This window comes from Pan troglodytes, chromosome 1 (assembly GCF_028858775.2).
Source record: "Pan troglodytes isolate AG18354 chromosome 1, NHGRI_mPanTro3-v2.0_pri, whole genome shotgun sequence".
Classification (NCBI taxonomy): domain Eukaryota; kingdom Metazoa; phylum Chordata; class Mammalia; order Primates; family Hominidae; genus Pan; species Pan troglodytes.
This window is the reverse complement of record NC_072398.2, coordinates 45,365,388-45,383,231: the sequence shown is the minus strand read 5'-3', so window position 1 is coordinate 45,383,231 and position 17,844 is coordinate 45,365,388. Positions and strand designations below refer to the sequence as shown.

Below are 17,844 nucleotides of genomic sequence, written 5' to 3'. Positions count from 1 at the left end.
TTAGCTGGGCATGGTGGCAGGTACCTGTAGTCCCTGCTACTCAGGAGGCTGAGGCAGGAGAATCACTTGAACCTGGGAGGTGGAGGTTGCAGTGAGCCAAGGTCGTGCCACTGCACTCCAGGCTGGGCAACAGAGCGAGACTCCATCTCCAAAAAAGAAAAAAAAAATGTTATTTCCCCTATGAGCTCCAAGTATATAATGTGAAGGCTTTGTAAATGAGTTCTTTCTCCCTAAGTTCTCTGCCTTGTCAAGGCATCTTACTCAATAGTGCTGTGTATATTTCTTCTCCCAGCCTCCAGAGAAGGAGGGAGGCCTGCCTCGGCAGGTGGGCAACAAGACCGAGTGTGCTCTGCTAGGCTTTGTCACAGATCTGAAGCAGGATTATCAGGCTGTGCGTAATGAAGTGCCCGAGGAGAAGCTCTACAAGGTGTACACCTTCAACTCAGTGCGCAAGTCAATGAGCACCGTCATCAGGAATCCCAACGGTGGCTTCCGTATGTACAGCAAGGGCGCCTCTGAGATCATCTTGCGCAAGTGAGCACCCCCGACCACTCTGCTTCCCTTCAAGATCCTCTCCTCAGGAAGGCATGGGTGCACACCCCACACTGAACCCATGTGAATGAGGGAGCCCTCCAGCCAGGTGGTGACATAATAACTAATATCCAAGCGTCTACTCAGGCCACGCATGTTTTTTAAGTGCTTAAGGTGGCTTGTTGTATTTAATCCTCACAACTCAGTAAGGTGGGTACTATGATTATCCCTGTTTTACAGATGAGAAAACAGAGATATAAGGAAGTTAAGTATCTCACTCAAGGTGATACAGCTAATAGTGGCACAGCCAGGATTCAGACCTGGACGATCCTAAGTTTCCATTTCCTAATCTGAAAACAGAGATAGCCATACTCAGCTCCTAAAAGTACTACCCCCTCACTGTAACTAAATGATTCAATGTATGTAAAATGCCTTATACATAACAAGTACTAGAAACGTTTGTTCTGTGTTCTCTTTTCCTTCTCTTTCCTTCCCATTCCCATTTCTGATTACAGGGAATTTACATAACTTTAAAAGTGAGTATTCGGCCAGGCGCAGTGGCTCACGCCTGTAATCCCAGCACTTTGGGAGGCCGAGGCAGGCGGAACACGAGGTCAGGAGTTCGAAACCAGCCCGACCAACATGGTGAAACCCTGTCTCTACTAAAAAAAATACAAAAATTAGCCAGGCATGGTGGTGCGTGCCTGTAATCCCAGCTACTCAGGAGGCTGAGGCAGGAGAATCACTTGAACCCAGAAGGCGGAGGTTGCAGTGAGCTGAGATCGCACCACTGCACTCCAGCCTGGGTGACAGAGTGAGACTCCATTACAAAAAAAAAAAAAAGTGACTATTAATAAATTACCCATAGTTCATCAAAAGTTGGCCCTATACCTAAGTAGGGCTGAATTAACCAGTGCTCCAACATGGCTTTAGCCACCTTCTTTTAATCAGCACATTCTTGTATAGGAAACCTCCCCCAAACCACCAGCACCACACAGTGAGCACTATTCTAAATACTCGGATTGAAAAAGTCTCTCTGCCTTCAAGAAGTTCAAAAGAGCAGGTGATTCACAAAAGACTTGCATTGCATTCACATATGGGTAAGAACAGATGACATGGGAGAATCCCACTCTCTATATATCTAGACCTTAACTCCATCCACAGCCCACCTACCTTGGAAAGAGGGACTCAGCTGGGTGATGAATGAAGGAAATGTTTGGCCACACTTGGAGCAATGTCTTTAGGAATAATGCAGAGTTGCCAAAATGCCTGTCAATGATTGTAGAAACGTATTGAGTGGGAAGGGAGACACCGCATTCTTACTGTGCGCCTCCCCAGGTGTAATCGAATCCTGGACCGGAAAGGGGAAGCAGTGCCATTCAAGAATAAAGACAGAGATGATATGGTACGCACTGTCATCGAGCCCATGGCCTGTGATGGACTCCGGACTATCTGCATAGCTTACCGGGACTTCGATGACACAGAGCCCTCTTGGGACAATGAGAATGAGATCCTCACCGAATTGACATGTATCGCGGTGGTGGGCATTGAGGACCCTGTGCGCCCAGAGGTGAGAGGGTGGGAAGCCACCCAGGAGTCTCAGGAAGTGGGGTACTAGTTCCCTTTCTAGTTGTGACCCCAGGCAGGTAACCTAACTGCCTCTCACTTAGAGGGATAGAAGTTTCTGTGCTTCCTGCTTCACAGGACTGCTGTGGAGTGCCAGTATGATCGAATGTGGCATTCCTAGGACTAATGCTGTCTGAGTGTTGAGAAGCAAAGGGCTTATTGGGCTCATTATTTGGTACTTAAGTGTTGTCAGGAGGTCGATTTAACCAGAACACCAACTTTGTCTTTAGCTCCCTCCTTTCAATCAACACATTCTTTTTGAGTACCTGCTGTGTGCTGATAACTATTCTAGACACTAGGGGATTGAAAAGTCTCTGCTTCTAAGAAGTTTAGACAGATGGACTATTAATTCTCAAGGCCCAGAGGCATGAGAGGGTGTCATGCATGTGGGAAATTACAAAGAGCTGATATGGTTGGAACATGGGCCAGGTGGGTGGAGAGTGGCAAAAGCTTCTGCTAGAAAAGAAAGCACTGGCCAAATCGCAAAATGCCATTCATGCCCTGCCGAGGAGTCTCAATTGTAAGTGAAAGAGCAAGTTTTTACACCTCGCTCCCAAAGCAAATTTCCCCTTCAACTCATGGTACAATAGGGCAAATTCAAATGTGACTGCCGTGGGTAGGACAGAAGTGAGGTGGCACCCAACAGTATGAAAATGACCAGACCTAGCCCATGCTGCATGGCACCACTTCTAGGGTGCCTTTCTCCTGTCTGCCACAAAGGGACAGACAAACAGGGACAGCTTACCAGGGTCATCACCCTCATCTGCGCCTTTCCCCTTTCTTCACTCTCCGTAGGTGCCAGATGCTATTGCCAAATGCAAACAAGCTGGCATTACTGTCAGAATGGTGACAGGTGACAACATCAACACAGCCCGGGCCATTGCCACCAAATGTGGCATTCTGACACCTGGGGATGACTTCCTGTGCTTAGAAGGCAAAGAATTCAACCGGCTCATCCGCAACGAGAAAGGCGAGGTGGGTCCTGGCTAGGGGGAACCAGGACCTCACCTGACAAGGAAAAGGCGGGTTCTAGCATAAGGCATCTGGGTCATGTGCGGGAAGGTGGATGGTTTCTAAAGTGAAAGCTATTCGTAGTGAAACATCACCTTGTACCAAACTGCTGATATGGTAACATTGGGAGTCGCCAGCTGGGCGCGGTAGCTTACGCCTGTAATCCCAGCACTTTGGGAGGCCAAGGCGGGTGGATCACGAGGTCAAGAGATAGAGACCGTCCTGGCCAACATGGTGAAACCCCGTCTCTACCAAAAATACAAAAATTAGCTGGGCATGGTGGCGTGCACCTGTAGTCCCAGCTACTGGGGAGGCTGAGGCAGGAGAATCACTTGAACCTGGGAGGCGGAGGGTGCAGTGAGCCAAGATCATGCCACTGCACTCCAGCCTGGGCAACAGAGCAAGACTCCATCTCAAAAAAGAAAAAAAAAAGAGGGGGGGAGTTGCTTGTGAATGAAGCTCGCTAGCTTCATTCACAAGCTATCTTTTGAGACAGTGTCACTAACTTTTCATGTCTTTCTGCTTTTTCAGTTTTTTATACTGACTTCCCCCTAGCCCACCCCTCCTGTGTCCCTGCCCTTTGGCTAACAGTGGCTAAAGGAGAATGTGGTCTGGCGGTGGCACAGATCCAAGCTTTCCTGAGCTACATAGAAATCAAACCTAAGACCTCAGAAGCACCACTTTACCCACCCAAGCCAACAGCCAACCCTGGCCCACCTCCCATTAAAGGTCTGGGAAATGGGGGATTGGCTCCCAGGTAGGGACTTGGGAGGAAAAAGAAAAAAAGCAGGGCCTGAATGGTCATCATCCATGAATCTACCCTTGGAGACTGGTTGGCTGTTTCATCTCTGCTTAATCCAGAATAACACTTTCATGTGGGACTGTGGTGTACCCAATCTCCCAGTGACTCCAAGTGTATGGAGAAGTTAAGATTTTCCTGGATAGCTTTTGTGCATTTGACTGATCCAGGTGTGGTCTGGTGTTGGCAGGTAGAGCAAGAAAAGCTGGACAAGATCTGGCCTAAGCTTCGGGTCCTGGCGCGATCTTCTCCCACTGACAAGCACACCCTGGTGAAAGGTGAGGTTGGCTTCCAAATAGGTGCCTGCAACAGCTGAAGGCAGGCCAGGGCGAGGACAGATAAGAACCACCAGCCAAAGCCACTCTCCTGTCCAAATAGGGAGGTCCTAGGAGAGCTCCCAGGCTAGTGGGGAGAACATACAGTTAGCAAACATCTGGGCCCTTGGTGAGTATGACACACAATAAAGTTGTTGGGTTTTTATTTATTTTATTTTTTGTTTTTATTTTTGGAGACCGAGTCTTGCTCTGTCACCCAGGCAGGAGTGGAGTGGTGCAATCTTGGCTCACTGCAACCTCCGCCTCGTGAGTTCAAGTGATTCTCCTGCCTCAGCCTCCCGAGTAGCTGGGACTACAGGCGCATGCCACCATGCCTGATTAATTTTTGTATTCTTAGTAGAGACAAGGTTTCACCATGTTGGCCAGGCTGGTCTCGAACTCCTGACCCCAGGTGATCCGCCCACCTCGGCCTCCCAAAGTGTTGGGATTACAGCCGTGAGCCACCGCGCCTGGCAATTGCATGGGTTCTTAAAAACATGATCATGTCTTATTTACCAATAGTACTGTGAACTAGGCAGGGCAGGTATTCCCATTTTACAAATGAGGAAGTTTGAGGCTGAGAAGACAAGAAACTTACCCAAATTGCCCAGCTGGTAGGTGGAAATAGTGCAGTTTGACCCCTAGGTCTCTCTGCCTTGAAATCCATCCTATATGTTCTTCATAGCTGCCTTAGGGTACCGGATGAGGACAAACTTAGTTCAGTGCTACTCATGAAACAACTTACTGCCCTTAGGTGGTTCCTGTAGAACTTCTAGGAAAGGGAAAAGGGAAGGAAAGAAGAAAGTAGAAGGAGTGGCGGGTGGTAGGAACTGAGGGGTGGGGGAGACCAGAAAAGCTCACTGTGGTGTGTCTGTTTCTCCCAGGCATAATTGACAGCACTGTTGGGGAACACCGGCAGGTCGTGGCTGTCACTGGTGATGGCACAAATGACGGGCCTGCTCTGAAGAAAGCGGATGTTGGTTTTGCAATGGTAAGCTCAGCACAGTGTCTCTCTGATTGCAAGCTGCCTTCTCCATCAGGAAGCCAGGTCCGGCTTCTGGTTGCCTGGTGCTTGCTACACCTACATAGCCTATGGGGTGCTTTTTTGTCCAACTCCATCTCTCCTATCTACCTGGCCAATCATGATATATATAACTGGGGACCCATCAAGTATGAAGAATAGATAAGAGGGAGGGAAGTCATGAAGAATCATATGCAGGAAAGCCAGACCAACATAAACTTGCCTATAAACATGTGATGTTGTCGACTAGGCAAACTCTAGAAGATTTGTGTTCCCTATGGTAGGCGCACTGTGTGGCTGGCACCATTGGGTATTCTGCTTTTCACTTCTGAGGCCAAGAGCATCAGAATCACTTGGAAAGTTCATGTAAAATCACATGTTCCAAGGCTCCACAGTTAGACGTCTTAATTCTGTAGGTCTGAGATGAATACCAGAATTTTTTTTTAACAGGCACACCAGTTAATTCTGATGTTCAGAAAGGTTTAGAAGCCCCCCAGATTCTATCCTCACACTCAAGTAGTTTATGATTATAAGCCTCCCATACAGATTGAACTGTTGGTGATTTTTAGCAGTGGAAGGACATTTAAGAAGTCATCTATCTTTAGAGAACTCTTTTTTTTAAGGGTTTTATTCTAGGAAATTTCAAGAATATGCAAAAATAGGGAGAATTGACAGGTACCTGTCACTCAGCTTCAACTATGATCAACACATGGCCAATCTTGTTTCAGTGACTCCCCCCCCATTTACATCCCCAGTCTTCAGCTGAATTGTTTTTGAAGCAAATGCAAGGCATCATGTAATTTCATCCTTAAAAATTTCATGACCGGGTGCAGTGGCTCACACCTATAATCCCAGCTACTCGGGAGGCTGAGGTAGGAGAATCACTTGAACCCGGGAGGCAGAGGTTGCAGCGAGCCAAGATCACGCCACTGCACTCCAGCCTGGGTGACAAAGCTAGATTCTGTCTCAAAAAACAAAAGAGATTCCCCTTCATTGACTATTTGATTACTCTGAGGCGGGCGGATCGCCTGAGGTCAGGAGTTCGAGACCAGTCTGGCCAGCATGGTGAAACCCCGGCTCTACTAAAAATACAAAAATTAGCTGGGCATGATGGTAGGCGCCTGTAATCCTAGCTACTCCGGAAGCTGAGGCAGGAGAATCACTTGAACCTGGGAGGCGGAGCTTACGATGAGCCGAGTTAGCACCACTGCACCCCAGCCTGGGTGACAGAGCAAGACTCCGTCTCAAAAAAAATTTTTTTTTCATTATATGGGGGGAGGGTGTGGGGCAAAAAAAAAAATTTCATTATATGCCTCTAAATAATAATTATGTATCAATAATCTGTATATCTAAAAGAATCTTAATACCATTATCTCAGAACAAAATTGATGCTTCCTTACTATCATGAAATTTCTAGTTTGTTCACATTTTCCTAACTGACTCAAATGTTTTTATAGTTTATTTGCCCAAATCAGGATTCAGATAAGATCCATAACTTGCAGTTATTTGATACATCTGTTAAGTCTCTTAACCTATCTCTTGGAGTGTGCCTCCTTCCAGCTGTACCAGTAGCTGTACCAGCTGTATAGTAGGTTTCTATACAAACCCATAGAATGCAGATTCACCCACTCAGGCCCCACCCCAGATTTACTGAATTGGAAAGCCTGGAACTGGGGCCCAGAAATCTTAATTAATTATGTTAAATCTGTTAAATGTGTTTTGACAGGCTCTTTCAGTGATTCTATGTACCCTAAACTTTAAGAATCACTGATCTTATAGGATCTCTATGTTGGGAGTCCCCAAAAACACCCCTATATTCATGGGGTTGCTAGGAGGACTCATGGGACTTGGCATATAGTTGTATTCATGACTAAGATTCATAACAGTGATGTAGTAAGAATACAGTTGGATCATAAAAGAAAAAGACAATGGCAGAATCTGGATAAATCTATTTGCAGTCTTTCTTATGCTCTCCCTCCCATGAGGAGTCAAACAGAGTCCATTCTTTCCCCACTAATGAAAACACAGAAATATATGTGTGATGTTCTGCCTAGGGAAGCCCATCATGGACTTAGTACCCAAGGTTTTTCTTGAGGCTGGTCACATAGGTACCTTCTGCCTAGCACATACCAAAATTCCAGACACCCAAAAGGAAAGCAAATGTTCAATGTAAACCACATTGTTCGGACACAGTCTAGACACAATGAGCCACCCTTATCAGTTAGTTGTTGAGGGCAAGCATTCTGAGAGCCCATTTCCCAGATGCCAGCCAAGGGCCCACCCTGCAAGCATTCCTTCCTAAGGATAGTCGTCTCAGGCCTGCTGTGTTAACTCTCTTCTGCACAATCCCCCTCCATCTTTTTTCCTAGCAACTTAGTTTTGAAGGAAGTGGGTTGTTTGTCTGCAGAGACTATCCCTCAGTATAGATTTTGTTGATTATTTCACTGTGATTTCCTTTAACGTATTATTTTCTTCCTTATATTTCCTATAAGCAAGTAGTTGGTTCTAGAAGTTATCAGATTCTAGACCCTTTCTTTCATTGAGGGCTGCAAAATGACAATATTGTAATTCTTTATTTATTAACTTAAATACTTACATAAAAAGAGATTCCCAGCCGGGCGTAGTGGCTCGTGCTTGTAATCCCAGCACTTTGGGAGGCTGAGGCAGGCAGATCACGAGGTCAGGAATTCAAGACCGGCCTGGCCAAAACAGTGAAACCCGTCTCTACTAAAAACACAAAAATTAGCTGGGCATGATGGCGGGCGCCTGTAATCCCAGCTACTTGGGAGGCTGAGGCAGGAGAATCACTTGAACCCGGGAGGCAGAGGTTGCAGTGAGCCAAGATCATGCCTCTGCACTCCAGCCTGGGTGACAAAGCTAGACTCCATCTCAGAAAACAAAAGAGATTCCCCCTCATTGACTATTTGATTACTCTGAGGTTCCAATCCTACCTGAAAGGTAGGTTTTTGGTTTGTTAATTACTGCTTTTTTTTTAAATGATGAGTTGACTTTTTAGGAACCTCCAAAGGTGACCAATGAGTGGATTTTTTTTTAAGTATCATTACGAATTCATAGATTTAATGAATATTTGATGTGTTTCAATCCACTGCTCTTAGTATGGTTTTGATGCTCAAAGTGATCCACCATTAGGCAGAAGAGGCGTCTTCAACATTGCTGAGTCCTTTAGATACAACCCCAGTTGTTTTTAATAGCTTTCTTGGTTTATTCTTGGTTTTTTGGTTCTTTTTTATCCTGGATAGGAGATCGTCCATTTCTCCAAGGATTCCTGCTTCATTTTAATGTGAAATGGTATTTATTTTATTTATTTATTTATTTATTTATTTATTTATTTATTTATGAGACGGGGCCTTGCTCTGTCACCCAGGCTGGAGTGCAGTGGGGCAGTCTCGGCTTACTGCAACCTCCACTTCCCAGGTTCAAACAATTCTCCTGCCTCAGCCTCCTGAGTTAGCTGGGATTACAGGCAGCTGCCACCAAGCCTGGCTAATTTTTTGTATTTTTAGTAGAGATGGGGTTTCACCATGTTGGCCAGGCTGGTCTCAAACTCCTGACCGCAAGTGATCCACCTGCCTCAACCTCCCAAAGTGCTGGGATTACAGGGGTGAGCCACCGCGCCCGGCCTGAAACGGCCTCCCAACACTTTGGGAGGCCAAGGGGGAAGGAGCACTAGAGAACACAATTGGAACTCAAAGGTGTTCCTTGCTACTGAGTAGATCTTTGTTTCTAAGCCTTTTCAGTGGACAAAGCTAAGAAGTATGCTCTTAAGTCTCACTTGCTTTTGTGTTTGTTTGTGTTTGCTCACAAAGAGAAAATACTTCGTGAATTCGTATTTCTGTTTTTCATTTACTTTTAGAATTATATATTTTTTATTCCACTTTTAGAAGAAATAATTTTTTAAAGAATTATAGATGTCTAACTTCCTGATTTATAACTTTCTAATTTTATTTTATTTTATTTTATTTAGTTATTTATTTTGAGACAGAGTCTCACTCTGTCGCCCAGGCTGGAGTGCAGTGGCATGATCTTGGCTCACTGCAACCTCTGCCTCCCAGGTTCAAGCAGTTCTCCTGCTTCAGCGTCCTGAGTAGCTGGGATTACAGGCGTGTGCCACCACACCCTGCTAATTTTTGTATTTTTTAGTAGAGATGGAGTTTCGCCATTTTGGCCAGAGTGGTCTCAAACTCCTACCCTCAAGTGATCTGCCCACCTTGGCCTCCCAGAATGCTGGGATTACAGGCATGAGCCACCACACCCAGCTTCTAATTGTATTTAACTTCCCTGATTTTATGTTTGTATCCCTTAAGCTGAAAATTTTGATTCCTAATTGCATTAACATGATTATTTTTTGTTTTATTCTAAAATATTTCAAGTAGTTACAAAATATCAATAATATTAATAATACAATTACTCTGCCAAAAACAATTAAATATTTTTCTCATAGTTCCTTTTATCCATAGGTATATGCTACCAGGAATGTGCCATCAAATTATTGTTTTTAAGTCATTTGTAACATTTGTCTGTGTGTGTGCAGTTGTGCTACCAAGTGGCTACCAGATCATTTCTATCATGTTACTTTCCATTTTGGAGATTGCTTTTTAGGCCAGTGTGGTGGCTCACACCTGTAATCAGTCGCAACACTTTGGGAGGCCAAGGGAGAAGGAGCACTAGAAGCCAGGATTTCGAGACCAGCCTGGACAACATAGTGAGACTCCCATCTCTAAAAAAAATAAAAAATTAGCCAAGTGTGCTGGCACACACCTATCGTCCCAGCTACTCAGGAGGCTGAGGTGGGAGGATTGCTTGAGCCCAAGAATTCAAGGCTGCAGTGAGCCAAGATCACACCTCTGCACTCCAGCCTGGACGACAGAGCAAGACCCTGTCTCGAAAAAAAAAAAAAAAAAAAAAGCGAGAGAGATAAAATACATGGTTCTAAAGTCAAATGTACAAAACAAGGTATATTCATACAAATCCAGCTTCCACCCTCATTGCCTTTGCCTTGCTGCTTCCCTCTTAATTCAATAGGTAATTTTTTTCTGTCATTTTTGGTGTATTCTTCTGTTTGCTCCTTTAAAGTATAATCAAATGCAGTCCGGGCACGGTGGCACATGACTATAATCCCAGCACTTTGGGAGGCCAAGGCAGGTGGATCACCTGAGGTCAGGAGTTCAAGACCAGCCTGGCCAATATGACGAAACCCCTATCTCTACTAAAAATACAAAATTAGCCCGTCATGGTGGTGCGTCCCTGTAATCCCAGCCACTCAGGAGGCTGAGGCAGGAGAGGAGACTCGCTTGAACCCAGGAGTCAGAGGTAGCAGTGAGCTGAGATCACACCACTGCTGTCCAGCCTGGGCAACAGAGGGAGACTCTGTCTCAAAAACTATAAATAAATAAATAAATAAATAAATAAATAAATGTAATATATTCATGGCCTGCCGCCTTAGATAAGTGACACCATACCATAAACTCGTTTTTCTACCTTTCTTTCTTCACTTACCAACATAACTTAGAGATTATTTCATAATAGTAATTATAAAGTTGGGCGATATAGAGAGACCCCCCATGTCTACAAAAAATTTAAAAATTAACCAAGCAGGGTGAGCAAATGCCTGTAGTCCCGTTACTCAGGAGGCCAAGGTGGGAGGATCATTGGAGCCCCAGATGTGGAGCTTGCATTTAGCTGAGATCCTGCCACTGCACTCCAGCCTGGACAACAAAGCAAGACCTTGTCTCAAATTTTTTTTAAATTTAATTTAAAAAGAAAATTTTGAACAAAGATGAAATTTTGGAACTGTGCTGCCATACTACTACTCCTAGAACAAATACAGAGTTTCTCAAAGGTGTCGGAATGACATGGGCTTAAATGAGATACTGGCAGTGGCAACAGAAATGTAAGAATTTGGAGGTAGAATAGACAGGATTTGCTCTCTACCTTTTAATTAGTTTCCAAGGTTGAGGGAGTAGGAGGGGAGGGTGAAAGGGATATCAAAGATGATTGTAATTCCCAGTCTGAGCTCAACAGTAAGGTTGGTGGCATCAGGCCGCAGCCCTCCTTTCTCTAGAGTGACAGTGACACATTTGCTCTTTGTTTTCTTTTGTGTGACTAGTGTGCCCTGGAGTATTTACACTGACTTCGGAAGCTTCCTGGAGGTCAGGAAATGGAGCCTGGGCTTTATCCACTCCCTCACTGTTTTCCCTCCCATCTTACCTCAGGGCATCGCAGGCACAGATGTAGCAAAGGAGGCTTCAGACATCATCCTAACAGATGACAACTTTACCAGCATTGTGAAGGCAGTGATGTGGGGACGAAATGTCTATGACAGCATCTCCAAGTTCCTGCAGTTCCAGCTCACTGTCAATGTGGTGGCCGTGATTGTAGCCTTCACTGGAGCCTGTATCACTCAGGTGAAGGGGGTGTGGGTGGGCTGAGACGGGAGGGATAAGTCAGGGGCTAAGGAACATGGAGTGAAGAGTATGGTGTGTTTACTGAAGAGTAAAGACAGCGTTTCCCCATGACATTAGGACAGGAGTTAGCTCTTCTAAGTCTGCTGTCTTCATCTGCTTATGTAGATGGTAACTTACAGGCCTTAGCTTAGCACTTACGTGTCAGCCACTGTAATAAGCATTTATATGCACTATCTGTATTCTTCAAAAATGACCTTGTGAAGTAGGTATTATTATCCCCATTTTATGGGTGAGGAACTTGAGGCTCAAGGAAGTTAAGTAGCTTTCTCACAGTCACTCAGCTAGGAAGTGGCCAGATTCCAAGTCTAGGTGGGTCGTGGGAGCTGGGCCATCGACAGGGCAAAGGTGGGCTGGTTTCAGAGAAAAGCTAAAAGGACTGGTTCTTCTTCCCACCAGGATTCCCCATTGAAAGCTGTGCAGATGTTGTGGGTTAATCTGATCATGGACACTTTTGCTTCATTGGCCCTGGCCACAGAGCCCCCTACGGAATCTCTGTTGAAGCGGCGCCCCTATGGCCGAAATAAGCCTCTGATCTCACGCACTATGATGAAGAACATCTTGGGCCATGCGTTCTATCAGCTCATTGTCATCTTTATCCTTGTCTTTGCGGGTGAGCCACTTTGGGGGTGGGTAGCAGCTGGGGTCCTGGTTGGAGGTGGGGGCAGAGAAAGAAGGTAGCGTGAGAGCAAGTGCACAGGTCAGGAATAAGCGCAGCTTCACCTCCCAGTGCTTGCTGTGCTCCTGCTACACGGTGCATTATGCTACTATATGTACTCATACAGTACTCTTGAGTACTGTGTGTACTGTATGTACTCAAGAATTTCACAAGGGAGGCTTTATTATTTCTTTCTTTTTTTTTTTTTTTTTTTTTTTTTGGAGACAGAGTCTCGCTCTGCCTCCCAGGTTCAAGCAATTTTCCTGCGTCAGCCTCCCAAATAGCTGGGATTACAGGCGTGCGCCACCACACCCGGCTACTTTTTGTATTTTTAGTAGAGATGGGGTTTCATCATGTTGGCCAGGATGGTCTCAATCTCCTGACCTTGTGATCTGCCCACCTCAGCCCCCCAGAGTGCTGGGATTACAGGCATGAGCCACCACGCCTGGCTTATTTCTTTTTTTACAGATTCAAAAGATTAAGCTCAGGTCCCATAATGAGTACATAGTTGCAGTAAAATTCAAACCTATGATTGCCTGACTCCAGCGCACATAGTCTTACTACCATGCTGCACTACATGAGAGCAAGTATCAATGCAGCAAACTGAGAGAGAAGGTAAAATAAGTCAAGACCAGAACTACCATTTAAAATGTTTAATAACTAGTACAACAAAAAATTAGCCAGGCATGGTGGTGCACGCCTGTAGTCCCAGCTATTTGGGAGGCTGAGATGGAAGGATCACTTGAGCCGGAAGGTCCAGGCTGCAGTGAGCCATGATCATGCCACTGCACTCCAGCCTGGGTGACAGAGTGAGACCCTGTGTCAAAAAAATAAATAACTAGTGCAGCTCAGATATTGATCAATTAGAATGGACACCAGCCATAAGCAAGCAGTATATCTGTACCAACACATTCTTACTCTTAGTTCAGACCACACTTAACCTCCAGTGCTTCTCCTCTCCCCACTAGGTGAGAAATTCTTTGATATTGATAGTGGGAGGAAGGCACCTCTGCATTCACCACCCAGCCAGCACTATACCATTGTTTTTAACACCTTCGTGCTGATGCAGCTCTTCAATGAAATCAACTCCCGAAAGATCCATGGAGAGAAGAACGTCTTTTCAGGCATCTACCGCAACATTATCTTCTGCTCTGTAGTCTTGGGCACATTCATCTGCCAGGTGAGATTCTATCTGCAGTTGGGGCAGGAGATCTGGAATGATAAAGGGCAGAAGCTGGGAGCCAGGGTTCCCTACATACCTAGGAAAAGGAATGAAGGAATTACGGGGACTGGAGCTGTAAGTTGAACACTTTGGGATTCCCAATCTGCTTTCTTTTGCATATTGCTCTAGAATTGGAGCCCATTGTGTCAAGAGCTCCAGTGCAGGGCAGCATGTTGACTGGAAATAAAATAATACTTCTAAAATCCTTTCATGATCTTTCTAAATACACAGAAATTTCACAGAATGACCAAAAGAAGTATTCTCTTCTAGTCCCTTTCTGTGGCTCCTGTCAGCCTATATGAAATGTGCATGCACATCTAGTATAGACTCTCTCTGTCCCTGCCCTTTGTTCTGAAGGGCTTATGATAAAAAGTGTTGTGCAGCTCAAAGAAAGAGAAGTAATGGGATTTGTACACGTATATTACATAGTCAGCCCAGCTTGGACTCCTCCAATATGAGACTATGAGCTGACCATGTCCCATCCCTCAGCAGGGCACCTCCCTTTATTTGTCGCCATCCTCAATTCCTTTTTTTTAAATTTAATTTTAAAAATACAGATGGGGTCTCACTCTGTTGCTCAGGCTGGTCTCAAACTCCTGGCCTCAAGCAATCCTCCCGCCTCCCAAAGTGTTATTACGCCTGCCATTTTTTCTTTTTCTTTTTTTTTTTCGTTTGAGACAGATCTCTCTCTCTGTCTCTCTCTCTCTCTCTCTCTCTCTCTGTCTCTCTCTCTCTCTCTGTCTCTCTGTCTCTCTCTCTCTCTCTCTCTCTGTCACCCAGGCTGGAGTGCAGCCTCAGTCTCCCAGGTTCAGGCAATCCTCCCACCTCATCCTCAGTTCCTCACTCCATCACTGTACCTTCTCCTTGTCACTAACTGGCTTTAGTCACAAGAAGCCTCCAGCTCCCCCAACTCCTCCAGATCGTCTGTTAATCATAGTCACAGTAACTATGTCTGTCTCCCCATCAGAGTGCTCTTAAAGGCTGTTTTTGTCTGTCTCCCCTTTGAGATTTCTTCTTTTCCCTTCCCCTGCAAGCAAATCGGGACTTGCACCCAAGGATCCTGAGGAGTGGGATGATGTGGCTTTGGGGTCCTTGGCTGGAGGGCCAGCTGCCTGTTAGTCATTTCCTTGATGGTGGGCTGCCCCTTTCTCTGTTCTAGATTTTCATCGTGGAATTTGGGGGTAAACCCTTCAGTTGTACAAGCCTCAGCCTGTCTCAGTGGCTGTGGTGTCTCTTCATTGGGATTGGAGAACTTCTGTGGGGCCAGGTGAGTACTGGCACACCCTCCTGGTGCATTCTCACAGCCTGCAGAACTCCCCTCCTCTACATGAGATGGAACAAGCAACGGTGGAGACCCCCAGCTCCTCATCTTCATCTTCTCCTCTTCCCTTCCCACCCCCACTCAAGTTTTCAAGTTCTTGCCATCTCATAGGATCTCAAGGTGGAATGATCACTTCAGAGGTTTCAGAATTCTTCTCTAACTAAGCCTGGAGGTAGAAAAATCCCTTAGCTTGGCTGGGCGCGGTGGCTCACACCTGTAATCCCAGCACTTTGGGAGGCCGAGGCAGGCAGATCACGAGGTCAGGAGATCAAGACCATCCTGGCTAACATGGTGAAACCCCGTCTCTACTAAAAATACAAAAAATTAGCCGGGCGTGGTGGCAGGTGCCTGTAGTCCCAGCTACTCGGGAGGCTGAGGCAGGAGAATGGCGTGAACCTGGGAGGTGGAGCTTGCAGTGAGCCGAGATCGCGCCACTGCACTCCAGCCTGGGCGACAGAGCAAGACTCGGTCTCAAAAAGAAAAAAAAAAGAAAAATCCCTTAGCTTCTCTGAGACAGAAAGTAAACTTTTCAATGGAATTTTGCTACAAAAAAATAAATATAATAAGGGTCTTAGAAGTAGAAGAGTTTACAAGACACATGTCTTTATTCTCATGAGGCAGCAACCTGGCTGTGGGCTGTCGAGCTGACATAATTCAGGGTTTCCAGCCTCTTCTCTTTCTTTCCATGGCTTTATCTGGGTGGAATGCTTAACTCTTACCTGAGATAAATTCAGATTTACAAGATCTCTAGAGTAGCAGTATAGCCTGTGGTTCAGAGCATGGACTCTGGGAATGACTGCCTGGGTTTGAATCCAGCTCTTTTTTTTTTTTTTTTTTTCTGAGACAGAGTCTTGCTCTGTCACCCAGGCTGGAGTGCAGTTGTGTGATCTCGGCTCACTGCAAACTCTGCCTCCTGGGTTCAAGCAATTTCTCCTGCCTCAGCCTCCCAAGTAGCTGGGATTACAGGCAACCACCACCGTACCTGGCTAATTTTTGTATTTTTACTAGAGACAGAGTTTCACCTTGTTGGCCAGGCTGGTCTGGAACTCCTGACCTCGTGATCTGCCTGCCTTGGCCTCCCAAAGTGCTGGGATTACAGGTGTGAGCCACCGCACCTGGCCCAGCTCTTGTTGCCCAGGCTGGAGTGCAATGGTGCAATCTCGGCTCACTGCAACCTCCACCCTCCAGGTTTAAGCAATTCTCCTGCCTCAGCCTCCCAAGTAGCTGGGATTACAGGCACCCACCACCACGCCCAGCTAATTTTTTGTATTTTTAGTAGAGACAGGGTTTCACCATGTTGGCTAGGCTGGTCTCAAACTCCTGATCTCAGGTGATCCACCCGCCATGGCCTCCGAAAGTGCTAGGATTACAGGCCTGAGCCACCGTGCCCGGCCTCAGCTCTCCTTTTTATAAGCTGAATCATCTTGGGCAAGTTATATAACCAATCTGTGTCTTAGTGTCTTCAGCTTAGGAAAACAAGGTCATTGTTAATTAGTGAATCAGTTACTATACAGTAATGAATAATGTCTTATTCCTTTTAAATAATCAAATTTTAAACTATTACGATTATAATAGTATCATTAAGTCTAATAGTTTCACTTCTTCCTTAATACCACTTTACAAACCTCCCTCATCCTCAGCTCTGGCCTGGGCTATACCTCTCTTTACAGACCCCAGGTCTCTGTAGATAATCCCTTAGTGTCCAGCCACCCAGGTAATGGACACTTTGCCCTAACTGGCCTCAAAGAGCCATTTCTGGAGCTGCAGGCCTTCTCCCCTAAACCTGCTAGTTATTTATTTCATACCTAGATGCCTCCCTGAATAATTTCTTTTTCTTTTCTTTTCTTTTTTTTTTTTTTTTTTTTTTTAAGAGATGGGGGTCTCAAGCCAGGCGCAGTGGCTCACACCTATAATCCCAACACTTTGGGAGGCTGAGTCGAGCAGATCACCTGAGGTCAGGAGTTCGAGACCAGCCTGGCCAACATGGTGAAACCCTGTCTCTACTAAAAATACAAAAAAAAAAAAAAAATTGGCCGGGCATGGTGACACATGCCTGTAATCCCAGCTACTTGGGAGGCTGAAGCAGAATTGCTTGAACCCGGGAGGCGGAGTGCAATGAGCTGAGATCACGGCACTGCACTCCAGCCTGGATGACAAGAGTGAGACTCTATCTCGAAAAACAAAAAATAAAGAGATTGGGGTCTCACTATGTTGCCAGGCTGATCTCAGAAAGTCCTGGGCTCAAGCAATCCTCCCGCCTCGGCCTCCCAAAGTGCTGGGATTACAGGCATGAACCGCTGCACCCAGCCCTCCCTAATTAATGTCTGACCCAATTCCCTCCACCCTGTTCTGTTTGGTGAAGATTTCTTTTTTTTTTTTTTTTTTTACCAATGGGTTCCTAAAGCAGTTTTATGCTTTGGTAAAGCTTGGTTGTTAAACCTGTTGTTTGAAACTCTGTTCTGGCTCTTGCCTCACATGTGGCCATGTGGCCTTGCTGCCAGACAGCAGCCTTCCTTCTGTATCACAACAGCTTTTTCCACATTCAGAGGCAGAGCTCTGGCATTCTTCCCATTTCAAAACCCTTGACTCCATACCAGATTGCCCATACAGTCCCTCTTCCCCACATGAGCCCTGGCTACTCCTTATCTTGTCCGGAAAGAACTGACTGACAGGTGCTGAGCTCACCGGGAAATTTATTTCAAATTTCAAACCCTATGTACTGCTCCTTGTCTTCTGATAATACTCATGTGTCCCCTCTTCTATGGACTGTCCCATCCACTTCCTCACCTCAAGCCCAAGAAAACTTTTGGTATCCTTTCACAAGAGTTTGTAACACAGAAACTACTTTGCATGTGGCAA

General features: G+C 45.7%; 1 protein-coding gene across 12 annotated transcripts in view; it reads left to right on the top strand.

Annotated features, from left to right (window-relative positions):
- Positions 1 to 17,844, top strand: part of ATP2B4 (ATPase plasma membrane Ca2+ transporting 4) — a 117,265-nt gene that overhangs the window by 82,340 nt on the left and 17,081 nt on the right. For all 12 annotated transcript variants that reach the window (XM_016936349.4, XM_024351060.3, XM_001156333.7 and 9 more), the window contains 9 exons: positions 293 to 534; positions 1,870 to 2,101; positions 2,953 to 3,132; positions 4,158 to 4,245; positions 5,166 to 5,272; positions 11,536 to 11,727; positions 12,184 to 12,397; positions 13,411 to 13,622; positions 14,824 to 14,931. In XM_016936349.4, the coding sequence (XP_016791838.1) occupies positions 293 to 534; positions 1,870 to 2,101; positions 2,953 to 3,132; positions 4,158 to 4,245; positions 5,166 to 5,272; positions 11,536 to 11,727; positions 12,184 to 12,397; positions 13,411 to 13,622; positions 14,824 to 14,931 (1,575 nt within the window). The remainder of the gene's footprint in view (positions 1 to 292; positions 535 to 1,869; positions 2,102 to 2,952; positions 3,133 to 4,157; positions 4,246 to 5,165; positions 5,273 to 11,535; positions 11,728 to 12,183; positions 12,398 to 13,410; positions 13,623 to 14,823; positions 14,932 to 17,844) is intronic.